General features: G+C 43.2%; 1 protein-coding gene across 1 annotated transcript in view; it reads left to right on the forward strand.

Annotated features, from left to right (window-relative positions):
- The first annotated feature begins 644 nt into the window (after positions 1 to 644).
- Positions 645 to 14,299, forward strand: part of LOC120023697 (zinc finger protein 585B-like) — a 58,252-nt gene continuing 44,597 nt past the window's right edge. The window contains exons 1-3 of the mRNA XM_038967759.1: positions 645 to 759; positions 1,504 to 1,694; positions 6,945 to 9,311. Coding sequence (XP_038823687.1) covers positions 1,520 to 1,694; positions 6,945 to 9,311 — 2,542 coding nt within the window. The 5' untranslated portion in view covers positions 645 to 759; positions 1,504 to 1,519. The remainder of the gene's footprint in view (positions 760 to 1,503; positions 1,695 to 6,944; positions 9,312 to 14,299) is intronic.

The raw sequence follows: 14,299 nt of genomic DNA on the forward strand, positions 1-14,299 counted from the left end.
GCTCTAACCACTAGGCTACCTGCGGTATGTGTTAATTGTAGGGGTGCACATGGGTCTGGAGATCAGAAATGTCCAGTTAGAGAGAGGCAGGTTGAGGTTACCAGGGTTAGAATAGTGCAGAAGTTGTCATATGCTGAGGCAGTGAAGGAAGTAGAGGAAGATGGGTCAAGGGGGAGGGATCCTGAGAGGAGTGGTGTAAGTAGTAGATCTGCACCAGTACAGAGGGATAGGCCGAGGAGTGATGTATGCTTCAGTAAGATTGGATTTTTTGAATTTATCGCATTGTTTATCAACTGTATTGCAGGGATGGACGATAAGTTGCAGAAAATTGAAGTTGTGGTGGCAGTTGCAGAGAAGTATTTGGTTGTATGAGATTTGACATCAGAAGAGTTACAGGGTGTGTTAAGTGGTCCTGTCCTTTCAGGCTGTTGGCCTGAGGTACGATTACATAGATTTAGTGGAGTAGGGTGGTGGGTTTTTAATTAGTGTAGGGTTAGATGGTAGGGTATTTGTTAATTTATTAACTTAAAAAAAAAAAAAAAAGCGAACTATAAGGGAGTTATACTCCAGTCTAGATGGTGGCGGTAATGCAACGTGTATTGGATGCCAACCGCCGTTAAACCGCATCGAAGAAGAAGATCCCGTCATACAGATGTGTTTATACCATATAGAATAATACATTGAACGATTCTGCTTGCTCTCACAGGATCTCATCATTTGCATTTACAGCCAAACGATTACAGAAAAGTAACTGTTCAGGTATTTACATTTTAAATGTGACCTTGTAGTTGGTTATGTAAACTAACGTATTCCATAAATCTGCAGTGGTTGCCGCGGCCTGTCTTTGTTGTTGTTTTCCCAGCAAGGTAGCCATTAGTCAGCTAGATAGTTAGTTAGTTACAACCTCCAATCCGTTAGTATAGCTAATGTTAGTTAGCTAACTACAGTTCAGGGTAACGGTTGAAGTGTGACTTGCGTTTGGTAGCCAGCTATCGTCTCATTGTGAACAAAATGACTAGCGAGGAATTAGCTAGCTAGCTAAATTAGCTGGACCAACCGCTGCTGAATTACCTGGCTACCCGTTTATACTAAAATCATTCCATGAATCTGCAGTGGTTGCCACTGCCGGGCCTTGATGATGTTTCCCTAGCTATCCATTAGCGATTAGCACGCTAGATAGTTAGCTACCTACACCCCTCCAACCCGTTTCTTAAGCTAGGTAGCTAACTTCAGTTCAGGGTAACGGTTGAAGTGTGACTTGCGTTTGGTAGCCAGCTATCGTCTCATTGTGAGCAAAATGACTAGCGAGGAATTAGCTAGCTAGCTAAATTAGCTGGACCAACCGTTGCTAATGGCTACCGATTTATGCTAATCCCTGTTGGACGTGATGTGTGGTTAGCTCGTTTAGCAAACGTTACATATTTGTGTTGTCTTTTCTGTAGCAATCCCACGAAAGATCCATTTGTGAAAACCATCCTGAACTATTTGGGTCTCCGCTTTTAGATCTACCCAGCCTACCATGTCAGAGCCGGGTTCTGGCTGTGGTGTTCCAGCCCAGAGAAGCTCACAGCGGGCTCCAGAGGTGATGACAGTGAAGCTGGAAGACTGCAGTCAAACTCTGGAACTCAATGTGATTGTGAAAGAGGAGGAGGAGGAGGAGAGAGAAATCAAGGAGGAAGAAAACAGTGACTCTGGTGAGTTCTGATGGTCTTTTCCCACTAGCACAGACTTTGCCGAGAGCTACTTTATTGAGGAAACATGTACTTATTACTACGATTGAGAAATGTGGTGGTCTCACCTACTTAAGATGGATGCACTAACTACAAGTCGCTCTGGTTAAGCGCATCTGCTAAATGACTATGTAAAATGTTCAGACTTACATCCTCTTTGACTTGAGTTCAGGCTGTGTTTGAGAGGGAGGACGAATTGCTTTGTCACCAAACATGATAATATTTTATATATTTCATTTGCGTTATCACTGTGTGATTCAAAGCAACAAGCCCCTAGTAAAGCCTTTCTTTCAATGCTCTGTTAATGTACCAGCCCTCTGGCTCACATCCCAACAAATTAAAGAGCAACTGAATGCAAAAAACAACTTCTCTGGTTGAAAATGGCTTATGTGGCATCGATATTAGTCAAACATTTATTCCACTTTCAATATTGACTAAAGTGTAAGTAGGATAATTTTGGTCATAAAGTATATTCCAAAACAGTTGTGAGATTTGTGTAACTCAGGTTGTCACGACGTACACGAGGGTTGTGTTTTGGATTCCAATCGTGCCCCACTAACACAACAACCTGATCACTGACAATGATGAGACAGCCTATAGGTAGGTCAGAGACCTGACCGTATGGTGCAAGGACAACAACCTCTCCCTCAATGTGATCAAGACAAAGGAGATGATTGTGGACTACAGGAAAAAGGCGTACCGAGCATGCCCCCATTCTCATCGACGGGGCTGTAGTGGAGCAGGTTGAGAGCTTCAAGTTCCTTTGGCGTCCACATCACCAACAAACTAACATGGTCCAAGCTCACCAAGACAGTCGTGAAGAGGGCATGACAAAACCTATTCCCCCACAGGAGACACAAAGACTTGGCATGGGTCCTCAGATTTTTACAGCTACACCATCGAGAGCATCCCGACGGGTTGCATCACTGCCTGGTATGGCAACTGCTCGGCCGCAAGGCACTACAGAGGGTAGTGCGTACGGCCCAGTACATCACCAGGGCCAAGTTTCCTGCCATCCAGGACCTCTATACCAGGCGGTGTCAGAGGAAGGCCCTAAAAATCGTCAAAGACTCCAGCCACCCTAGTCATAGACTGTTCTCTCTGCTACCGCACGGGAAGCAGTACCAGAGTGCCAAGTCTAGGTTCAAGAGGCTCCTAAATAGCTTCTACTTCCAAGCCATAAGACTCCTGAACAGCTAATCAAATGGCTACGCAGACTATTTGCATAGTCTGGGTAGCCATTCCCTTCTCCTAGCTGCCAACCGCCTTGCTCTGAAGCACCTCTCACTCACATGGCTCTCTCAGATATCTCAATTCTTATTAGCCAATTCCTGTCACGTGATCGGGTCCATCTCACAGTCGTCGCAGCTCCGAGGTAGGCTACTAGTGAAGGCCGACACATCGGGGTAGGCTACTAGTGAAGGCCGACACATCGGGGTAGGCTATTAGTGAAGACAGACACATCGGGGGATGCTGCTAGCGAAGACCGACACATCGGGGGATGCAACGGTCTTATCGGATTCCAAGAAGCATATTGAAGATGTTAGAACAAATGTCCACTTTTTGGTCGACAAGATGAGTAACGAACAGACTGCTGCTTTTATTATGTCAATGTACTATCGCCCCATAGTACAAACATTGACCTCTTCTATTGGTCAGCTTGTCAGCAAACAAGATGAGTAACGAACAGGCTGCTGCTTTTATTACGTCAATGTACTATCGCCCCATAGTACAAAAGTTGACCTATTCTATTGGTCAGCTTGTTGTTCTGTGCGAGAAGTAAATATTCCAAACCAGACTCTGGGACAGTTGTGGGGTGATAGGTCCCAAATGAATACAACCACTGTATATCAAAACACCCTTTAATAACAATGAGGCCGATCAGAATGTTTAGTTACCATTTTTTTTGTAAAGTATTATTTCTTCACATTTATAAGCTCAGCAATGTCCACACGGCAATAGGCTATAAGCTCAGCAATGTTCACACGGCAGTAAATCAAATCAAATTTTATTGGTCACATACACATCGTTAGCAGATGTTAATGCCAGTGTAGCGAAATGCTTGTGCTTCTAGTTCCGACCGTGCAGTAATATCTAACAAGTAATCTAACAATTTCACAACAACTACCTTATACACACAAGTGTAAAGGAATTATTAAGAATATGTACATATAAATATATGGATGAGCGATGGCCGAACGGCATAGGCAAGATGCAGATGGTATAGAGTACAGTACATACATATGAGATAAGTAATGTAGGATATGTAAACATTATATAAAGTGACAGTTTAAGTGACTAGTGATACATTTATTACATCCAAATGTTAATTATAAAAGTGGCTAGAGATTGAGTCTGTATGTTGGCAGAAGCCACTCAATGTTAGTGATGGCTGTTTAAGTCTGATGGCCTTGAGATAGAAGCTGTTTTTCAGTCTCTCGGTCCTAGCGTTGATGCACCTGTACTGACCTCGCCTTCTGGATGATAGCGGGGTGAACAGGCAGTGTCCGGGTGGTTGTTGTCCTTGAGGATCTTTTTTTCCTTCCTGTGACATCGGGTGGTGTAGGTGTCCTGGAGGGCAGGTAGTTTGCCCCAGTGATGCGTTGTGCAGACCTCACTACCCTCTGGAGAGCCTTACGGTTGTGGGCGGAGCAGTTGCCGTACCAGGCGGTGATACAGCCCCTCCCCCTACAGGAGAGGGCCTAGAACTCACCCTTGTGGGGCCCCAGTGTTGAGGATCAGTGGGGTGGAGATGTTGTTTCCTACCCTCACCACCTAGGGGCGGCCTGTCAAAGTCCAGGACCCAGTTGCACAGGGCGGGGTCGAGACCCAGGGTACTATGGTGTTGAATGCTGAGCTGTAATCGATGAACAGCATTCTTACATAGGTATTCCTCTTGTCCAGATGGGATAGGGCAGTGTGGTTGCGATTGCGTTGTCTGTGGACCTATTGGGGCGGTAAGCAAATTGGAGTGGGTCTAGGGTGTCAGGTAGGGTGGAGGTGATATGATCCTAGACTAGTCTCTCAAAGCACTTCATGATGACAGAAGTGGGTGCTACGGGGCGATAGTCATCTAGTTCAGTTACCTTAGATTTCATGGGAACAGGAACAATGGTGGCCCTCTTGAAGCATGTGGACGCAGCAGACTGGGATAGGGATTGATCGAATATGTCCGTAAACACAACAGCCAGCTGGTTTGCGCATGCTCTGAGGACACGGCTAGGGATGCCGTCTGGGCCTTTAACACGTTTAAATGTTTTACTCACGTTGGCTGCGGTGAAGGAGAGCCCGCAGGTTTTGGTAGTGGGCCGTGTCTGTGGCACTGTATTGTCCTCAAAGCGAGCAAAGAAGTTGTTTAGTTTGTCTGGGAGCAAGACATTGGTGTCCGGGAACGGGGCTGCTTTTCTTTTTGTAATCCGTGATTGGCTGTAGACCCTGCCACATACGTCTTGTGTCTGAGCCGTTGAATTGCGACTCTACTTTGTCTATATACTGACGCTTAGCTTGTTTGATTGCCTTGCGGAGGGAATAGCTACACTGTTTGTATTGTCATGTTTCCGGTCGCTTTGCCATGATTAAAAGCAGTGGTTCGCGCTTTCAGTTTTGCACGAATCCACGGTTTCTGGTTAGGGAAGTATTTAATAGTCACCGTGGGTACCATATCACCGATGCCCTTGCTAATAAACTTGCTCACCGAATAAGCGTATACATCAATGTTATTGTCCGATGCTATCCGGAACATATCCCAGTCCACATGATCGAAGCAATCTTGAAGCGTGGAATCAGATTGGTCGGACCAGCATTGAACAGACCTGAGCACGGGCGTTTCCTGTTTTAGTTTCTGTCTACAGGCTGGGAGCAACAAAATGGAGTCGTCTTCAGATTTGCAGAGGGAGGGCTTTGTACGCGTCACAGAAATTAGAGTAGCAATGATCCAGAGTGTTGCCAGCCCGGGGTCGCGCATTCAATATGCTGATCAAATTTAGAGAGCCTTGTTTTCGGATTTGCCTTGTTAAAATCCCCAGCTACAATAAATGCAGCCTCAGGATATGTGGTTTCCAGTTTACATAGTCCAATTAAGTTCTTTCAGGGCTGTCAAGGTGTCTGTTTGGGGGAAATATACAAGGCTGTGATTATAATCGAAGAGAATTCTCTTGGTAGATAATGCGGTCGGCATTTGATCGTAAGGAATTCTAGGTCAGGTGAACAAAAGGACTTGAGTTCTTGTATGTTGTTATGATCACACCACGACTCGTTAATCATAAGGCATACACCCCCGCCCTTCTTCTTACCAGAGAGATGTTTGTTTCTGTCGGCTCGATGCATGAAGAAACCGGGTGGGCTATAAGCTCAGCAATGCGCACACGGCAGTAGGCTATAAGCGCAAATGTTCCAAATTGCATTTAGAATTTATGGTTAAATAGTTTAAAAATGTTGACTGCCTCGGCTCAGATTGCAAGGTCGGTGATGTTGCGGTGCTCAACACTGGCCTTTCTCTCCTATCTGAATGAACAGTGCCTCTGGTATGACAGAATCAAGCCTTTAGACCTTAATATTAATTATCCTTCATTATATTTGTCAAACATGACAGACTATGGTATTGACTACAGCCTATTTTGGGCAAATGGGGAATTGAGACGATCCGCACTTGCATCTCAACTGCCACTTGTCAATATTCCAAAATTCCCATTCGTGAACATCTTGTGTCCCGCCGCGACCTGTTTTGTAACATGATTTGCTATGAAACACTGACTTACACACTCTGGTAATGGATAGTGAGAAAGTTGTAAGAAACAAATTGGTACGGAAACACATGTCGCCAGTGAGCTGATAAGCTGATGGAGCTAACGTGGCCTGCCTGCTCAATGTACCTGCTTCATTGACAAACACAGAGATGGAACTTGGCTGGCTAGTGATTTTAGGAACTAATAAATGTTGTTGGTGAAGGGTATGGAACCCTGGTCTCTGGTGGGGAGTCTTAAATGTGATTGGTGTAGGGGAGTTTTATCACTACATCATGGCTCTGCACTAATTACAGATTTCTTGATTGATCTGAGATTATTTCGGACTATTTTGAGGAAGTGGTAGGATATGTTGTTGCTACCGTGACTAGTTTTTTCAGCTGTTATTTAAGGTTAAATCCTGCATTTCTAAGCCTAAAAGCCTTTGTTCCTCTTTCTGTTTCTTACCCAATATGTGTTCATATTCTTACAGGAAAGAGCTCCAACCCAGGCTCAGACAGCAAGCCCAGTCCCACAGCATCAGGAAATCATAAACAATGCAGACAGAAGCACCAACCCTGCTGTAGCAACAGTTTTATTTGTCCAACTCACCTCAAATCACTCAAACAGACTCCCAAAATAAAGAAGACATACCTCTGCTCCCAATGTGGGAAGAGTTTCAGTCGGACAGGAGACCTAAAGAGTCATCAGAGATCACACAGTAAAGAAAAGCCTTACCACTGCGCTCAGTGTGGGGAGGGATTCACTCAACTTGGAAGTCTAAAAAGTCATCAGAGAATACATACAGGGGAGAAGCCTTACCACTGCTCCCAGTGTGGGAAGAGCTTTAATCGTTCAGGAAACCTTACAGAACATCAAAGAATACATACAGGGGAAAAGCCTCACCACTGTACCCAATGTGGGAAGTGTTTCAGTCGGGCAGGAATTCTAAAGACTCATAAGAGAACTCACACAGGAGAGAAACCTTTCCACTGCTCTGCTTGTGGGAAGAGTTTTACAAGAGAAGTAAGCCTAAAGAATCATCAAAGAGTACACACTGGAGAGAAACCTTTCCACTGCTCCACATGTGGGAGGGGTTTCAGTGAGAAAGTAAATCTTAATAGACACGAGCGAGTACATAGTGAAGAGAAGCCTTACCACTGCACCACATGTGGGAAGAGCTTTAATCATTCAGGAAGCCTTAAGGAACACCAGAGAATACATACAGGGGAGAAACCTTACCACTGCACTGAGTGTGGAAAGAAATTCCGTTTTGCAGGAGATCTAAAGAATCACCAGAGATCACACAGTAGGGAGAAGCCTTACCACTGCTCTCTTTGTGGGAAGAGTTTCAATCAACCCGGAAACCTAAAGAGTCATCAGCGAATACACATAGAAGAGAAGCCTACCTGTACTGTCAATGTGATTATCAAAGAGGAGGAGGGTGAGAGGGAAATCAATGATAAGGTAAAGAGAGAAGTTGAGGAAAGTAATGGTGTAGTTGACTCAGGTACATCAAGACTACCTGGTCGTTGTCGTTACCCCTGCCCTCAATGTGGGAAGAATTTTAGTTCCTCAAGTAATCTAAAGAATCATCAAAGAGTACACACTGGAGAGAAACCTTTCCACTGCTCAGCATGTGGGAAGCGTTTCCGTGAGAAAGCACACCTTAAGAGACATGAGAGGGTACATAGTGGAGAGAAGCCTTACAACTGCTTCGAATGTGGGAAGAATTTCCGTGTGGAAGATACTCTACAGAAACACCAGAGAATCCACACAGGAGAGAAGCCTCACCACTGCTCTCTTTGTGGGAAGAGCTTTAATCATTCAGGAAGCCTTAAAGAACATCAAAGAATACATAGTGGAGAGAAGCCTTACCACTGCTCTCTTTGTGGGAAGAGCTTCTATCATTCAGGAACCTTTAAGAAACATCAGCAAAGACACATTGGAGTGAAACCTACCTGTAATCTCAATGTGATTGTCAAAGAGAAGAATGATGACTGTACTCCCAATGTGATTGTCAAAGAGAAAGATGGTGACTGTACTCTCAATGTGATTGTCAAAGAGGAGGATGGTGACTGTAATCTCAATGTGATTGTCAAAAAGGAGGATGGGGACTGTACTCCCAATTTGATTGTCAAAGAGGAGGATGGTGACTGTAATCTCAATGTGATTGTCAAAGAGGAGGATGATGACCCAGATACATCAAGACTACCTGATTGTGGTCGTTACCCCTGTCCTCAATGTGGAAAGAATTTTAGTTCCTCGAGTAATCTAAAGAATCATCAAAGAGTACACACTGGAGAGAAACCTTTCCACTGCTCTGCATGTGGGAAGAGTTTCAGTGAGAAAGCAAACCTTAAGAGACATGAGAGGGTACATGAGAAGGAAAAGAGAGAAGTTGAGGAAGAGGAGAAAACTGGTGGTGTAGTTGACCAAGATACATCAAGACTACCTCGTCGTGGGAGTTACCCCTGTCCTCAATGTGGGAAGAGTTTCAGTTCCTTAGGTAATCTAAATAATCATCAAAAAGTACACACGGGAGAGAAGCCTTACCACTGCACCCAATGTGTTAAGAGCTTCAGTGAGAAAGCAAACCTTAAGAGACATGAGATAGTACACAGTGGGGAGAAGCCTTACCACTGCACCCAATGTGGGAAGAATTTCCGTGTGGCAGATACCCTACAGAAACACCAGAGAATCCACACAGGAGAGAAGCCTAACCACTGCTATTTTTGTGGGAAGAGCTTTGATAATTTAGGCAGCCTTAAGGAACATAAAAAAATACATAATGGAGAGAAGCCTTACCACTGCACTCAATGTGGGAAGAGCTTCAATTACTCAGGAAATTTTAAGAAACATCAAAGAATACATATTGGAGAGAATCCTACCTTTACTCTCAATGTGATTGTCAAAGAGGAGGAGGAAGATGGAAAAGAGAGAGAAGTTGAGGTCAAAGAGGGAGAAGTTGAGGTCGAGGAGAGAGAAGTGAAGGAAGAGGCTACATAAGCTAACTAGGAAAGGAGAGTTATACCTCCTATCCTTGCAATGCTGTCTTCTGTGTCAATATGGGATTGGGCAGCACCATTGAGGGCGATCTCCATTTTAAAATAGTCCATATCTTCTACTTCTATGAGTGTATTGGAAGGTAGCAAATAAACTGAAAAGGTACATACCACCACCTATTTTGGTGGAGTGTGTATAATCTGAACAGGATACCACCTAATGTGCTGCAGTGTGTACAGTCTGAACAGGTACAAAGCCAAGGTTGGTGATTTACTGCTACTTGCAGTTATGGAATGTTAGCTCAGGACTATAATTCATTGGTTAACTCCTTCTGCTGACCTGGATGGAATTATACCTTCCTTCCTTAACCCACAGGAAGTCCCACCATTTTGACTACTTCAAAATGGTGAAAGTCCTCAATGGTGCTGCTCATTAGACAATACAGTGGAAAAGCCTCACCGTTGCTCTCGTTATAGAACATCTCTTATTCACTAAAGCATGTGATATATATATATGTATAGAAACTGCGTTCCAGGACACAGATCCATGCTCGGAGTTCATTTGACCGTGGGTTGTCGACAATGCAGCTTTTAAAGGCAATTTCCGACTGTGCGAACATATGCAGCATTTACCGTGAATAAGATGTACGCGATAGTGGGAACATTGCCTTTAAAAGTCGGATTGAATCCCAGCTTCTGTCTAGTCATGGTAAAACGTTACATCTTTCTTCCATTTATTTTCTTCCATTTAGCAGAAGCTTTTATCCAAAGTGATTTATTCTGGATGCATAGCACAAACAACACTATCTAACACATTAAAGGACCAATCCCAAGTTGAACCAATAACAAAGCGAGGCACCCTTTGGTATAAAGCTTAGGGATGGGCCTGGAGAAGTGTAACCACTTTCACATTCATAGACAGAGCTATGGACTGACCATTCATGATCTCATAATGATCTGCTATGGACTGACCATTCATGATATCATAATGATCTGCTATGGCATGACCATTCATGATGTCATAATGATCTGCTATGGACTGACCATTCATGATATCATAATGATCTGCTATGGACTGACCATTCATGATGTCAAAATGATCTGCTATGATGTCATAATGATCTGCTATGTACTGACCATTCATGATGTCAAAATGATCTGCTATGGACTGACCATTCATGATATCATAATGATCATTTTAACCATGTTTTGGGCTATACAGGGTTTGTTTACATTTACAATGTTTCCAAACATTGGAGGAAAACAAGCTTATATTTTGGGGTTCTAATGGAGTGTGACAGTTGAAATAATCTCATGAGGGATTATAAATGATACGTTTAAGAATCAATAGGGATATACAGTATCATTAATTTATAAGTCTAAAAATGTATGTTACAACTGCAGATCGCCCCTTTAAACACTACAGTATCATAACAACAGTTCACAGTAACAGAGGTCAGATAGGCCTACAGTTTACGTTGTTAAACAACGTCTCTGCTTTACTTTTTAAACTGATGAGTGAGATGTGTAAAGGCACATTTGGATCACTATTACACGTTGTACAAGGTCATTGATAAACTTCTCAAATACAATCTGCCCCGCCGCCTTCCTGTTTAAACGAGTAGTACAGCATCAATAGAGTAATGCCCTGTGGGCTATCCTATTGAATACAAAATATGTCCATAGAATCATCCCACTGGGCACAGACGTCAGTTCAACGTCTAGTTTTAATTCATATTTGGTTGTGAATTCAACAAAACATTTCACCATGTCATTGGATTTAGGTCAAAAGTTTAGTGGGAAAAAAATAAAAAAATTCCCTTTTTAAAAATCCGATCAGTTTTCCACGTTGACTCAACGTCATCGCATTGACGTTTTTGGTTGAAATGACGTGGAAACAACATTGATTCAACCAGTTTTTGCACACTGGGTTTATGACAGAATTCAGACATTCTTTTTTAAACTCAGGAGAAGGGCTGGTTTGGATTGACATCAGAAGTAAACAATATGAGTGTATTGTTATGTCATAATCTGGATGTAACCTGTGTGTAAAATATTGCCAAGTATCCTTGAATTATAAATGCAAACAGAAACTGTCTGTGTAATGCCTTTTCTTCATTGACATTGTATTATGTTGGTTGGCATGGCACCCACAACAATGCCTTTTTGTACACTTTCAGGAAGGTCAGGAAAATGGCATCCCTTGAGCGGGCAAGAACGAGATGTATGTTAGGAGAAGTGCAATATTATCATAAGGCAGGGTTCCCCAACTGGCGGCCCGCGGGTGGTTTTATTTGGCCCCCAAGTTTTCTGAGCAAAATGTTTATCAGCTCCAAGCGATTTTAATTTTAAAAAATCTGTTCCCAAGTATTCCCACGCATAGTAGAGAGAAACATGTGATCGTATACAAATGTAAACAAGGCTTGAAATTGTTTGTCAAACATATCTGTTTGGGCTTCTTGCGGTCAATTTGCAATTATGTTCCTGCCCCACGACCATCAGCTCAAGAAAAAAAATCGTCCCACAGCTGAATCTAGTTCATGATCCCTGTCATAAGGAGACGTATATACTTGAAATATGGAGGAGGAATGGAGGGAAAAAGAAAGGCAGAGGAGGTCAAAGAGAGAGAGGGAGGAAGAGGGTTAGCTTGAATCGGTTTAAAAATGGCGGAAAAAAGGGAGATGGTTTGTCGAAGAAGAATGATAGAAAGTGTAAGCAGAGTGAGCTGTATGCCGGATCAAGTTCTGGAGGAGAAATGGAAGTGAATGAGGGTGAATTATAGGAGGTGGTAGGTGTGGTAAAGTTCTCGGAGCCCGAAGCGTGTAATGATGGTCAGGATAAAGATGAATCTGTGACTGTAGGAGTGACATATTTAGAGAAAGTGGACCCCTGCCTTTTGGCTGATCCATTTGTGGTTTCAGGGTGGGTGTGAAAGGAGTTGGGTGCTATGAAATCAGTGAGGGTAACCAGAAGTGGTCTTGTGATAATTGTTTGTGTTTCTGCTGGTCAGAGGGAGCAGACGCTCCGCGTTAAACGAATGGGGGCAAGAAATGTGAATTGTTTTTGCTCTCTAGAAAAGAACACCATTGAAAGGAGTGATTACTGGGGTAGTGGTAAATGTGAAAGTGGACCAACTGAAGGGGAAGATTCCCCTTTGTGATGTGATGTTTCGTCGTTTGGTGCGACGCAGACAGGGTGGCGTAAGTGGTGAAACAGAAGAGTCATAGTCTGTCGTTTTGATATTGAGTCTTTGCCCGACAAAGTGATGTTAGGATATTTCAGTTATTCCGTACAAGCTTTCGTGCCGAATACATTGTTGTTACAGGTATCAAGCTTATGGGCATGTGGCAGCAGTGTGTAGGAGGGAGGTTCCTAGGTGTGAGAAGTGTGCAGACGGGCATGAGACAAAGGAATGTGTAGCATTGGGGAAAGTAGTGGTATGTGTTAATTGTAGGGGTGCCCATGGGGCCAGGGATCAGAAATGTCCAGTGAGAGAGAGGCAGGTTGAGGTTTCCAGGGTTAGAATAGTGCAGAAGTTGTCATATGCTGAGGCAGTGAAGGAAGTAGAGTCAAGGGGAGGGATCCTGAGAGGAGTGGTGTAAATAGTAGATCTGCACCAGTACAGCGGGATGGGCCGAGGAGTGATGTATGCTTCAGTAAGATTGTCTTTTTAGCGTTCATAGCAATGGTTATCAACTTTACTGAAGGGATGGAAAATAAGTCGCAGAAAATAGAGGTTGTGGTGGCAGCTGCATAGAAGTATTTGGTTGTACGAGAAGAGATACAGCGTGTAGAGTTGAGAAGATGGTGTCCTGTCCTTTCAGGCTGTTGGCCTGAAGTATGACTAGATAGATTTAGTGGAGTAGGATAGGTTTGATTTTTGCTCTTTTCGCATGCCAAAATAAGCTGTTGACCAACGGGTATTTCTAGGATTTTAAAACATTGTGGGCTTAGCCCACAGCCAGTAGGGGGGTTTGTGGGCATCCTCCCCCACCCCCCAAAAATAAACATTAACAGCTACAGTTGAAGTCGGAAGTTACATACACTTAGGTTGGAGTCATTAAAACTCGTTTTTCAACCACTCCACAAACTATAGTTTTGGCAAGTCAGTTAGGACATCTACTTTGTGCATGACACAAGTAATTTTTCCAACAACACTGTATCACAATTCCAGTGGGTCAGAAGTTTACATATACTAAGTTGACTGCCTTTAAACAGCTTGGAAAATTCCAGAAAATGTCATGGCTTTAGAAGCTTCTTATAGGCTAATTGACATAATTTGAGTCAATTGGAGGTGTACTTGTGGATGTATTTCAAATGGTCAGTGACCCCAAGCATACTTCCAAAGTTGTGACAAAATGGCTTAAGGACAACAAAGTCAAGGTCTTGGAGTGGCCATCACAAAGCCCTGACCTCAATCCTATTGAAAATGTGTGGGCAGAACTGAAAAAGCATGTGCGAGCAAGGAGGCCTACAAACCTGACTCAGTTACACCAGCTCTGTCAGGAGGAATGTTGTGACGCTGGTGGAAGGCTACCCGAAACGTTTGACCCAAGTTAAACAATTTCAAGGCAATGCTACCAAATACTAATTGAGTGTATGTAAACTTCTGACCCACTGGGAATGTGATGAAAGAAATAAAAGCTGAAATAAATCATTCTCTCTACTATTATTCTGGCATTTCACATTCTTAAAATAAAGTGGTGATCCCAACTGACCTAAGACAGGGAATTTTTTACTAGGATTAAATGTCAGGAATTGTGAAAAACTGAGTTTAAATGTATTTGGCTTAGGTGTATGTAAACTTCCGACTTCAACTGTAAATGCATGAATTTAGTGCACT

The sequence above is a fragment of the Salvelinus namaycush genome, chromosome 2 (genome assembly GCF_016432855.1).
Source record: "Salvelinus namaycush isolate Seneca chromosome 2, SaNama_1.0, whole genome shotgun sequence".
Taxonomy (NCBI): domain Eukaryota; kingdom Metazoa; phylum Chordata; class Actinopteri; order Salmoniformes; family Salmonidae; genus Salvelinus; species Salvelinus namaycush.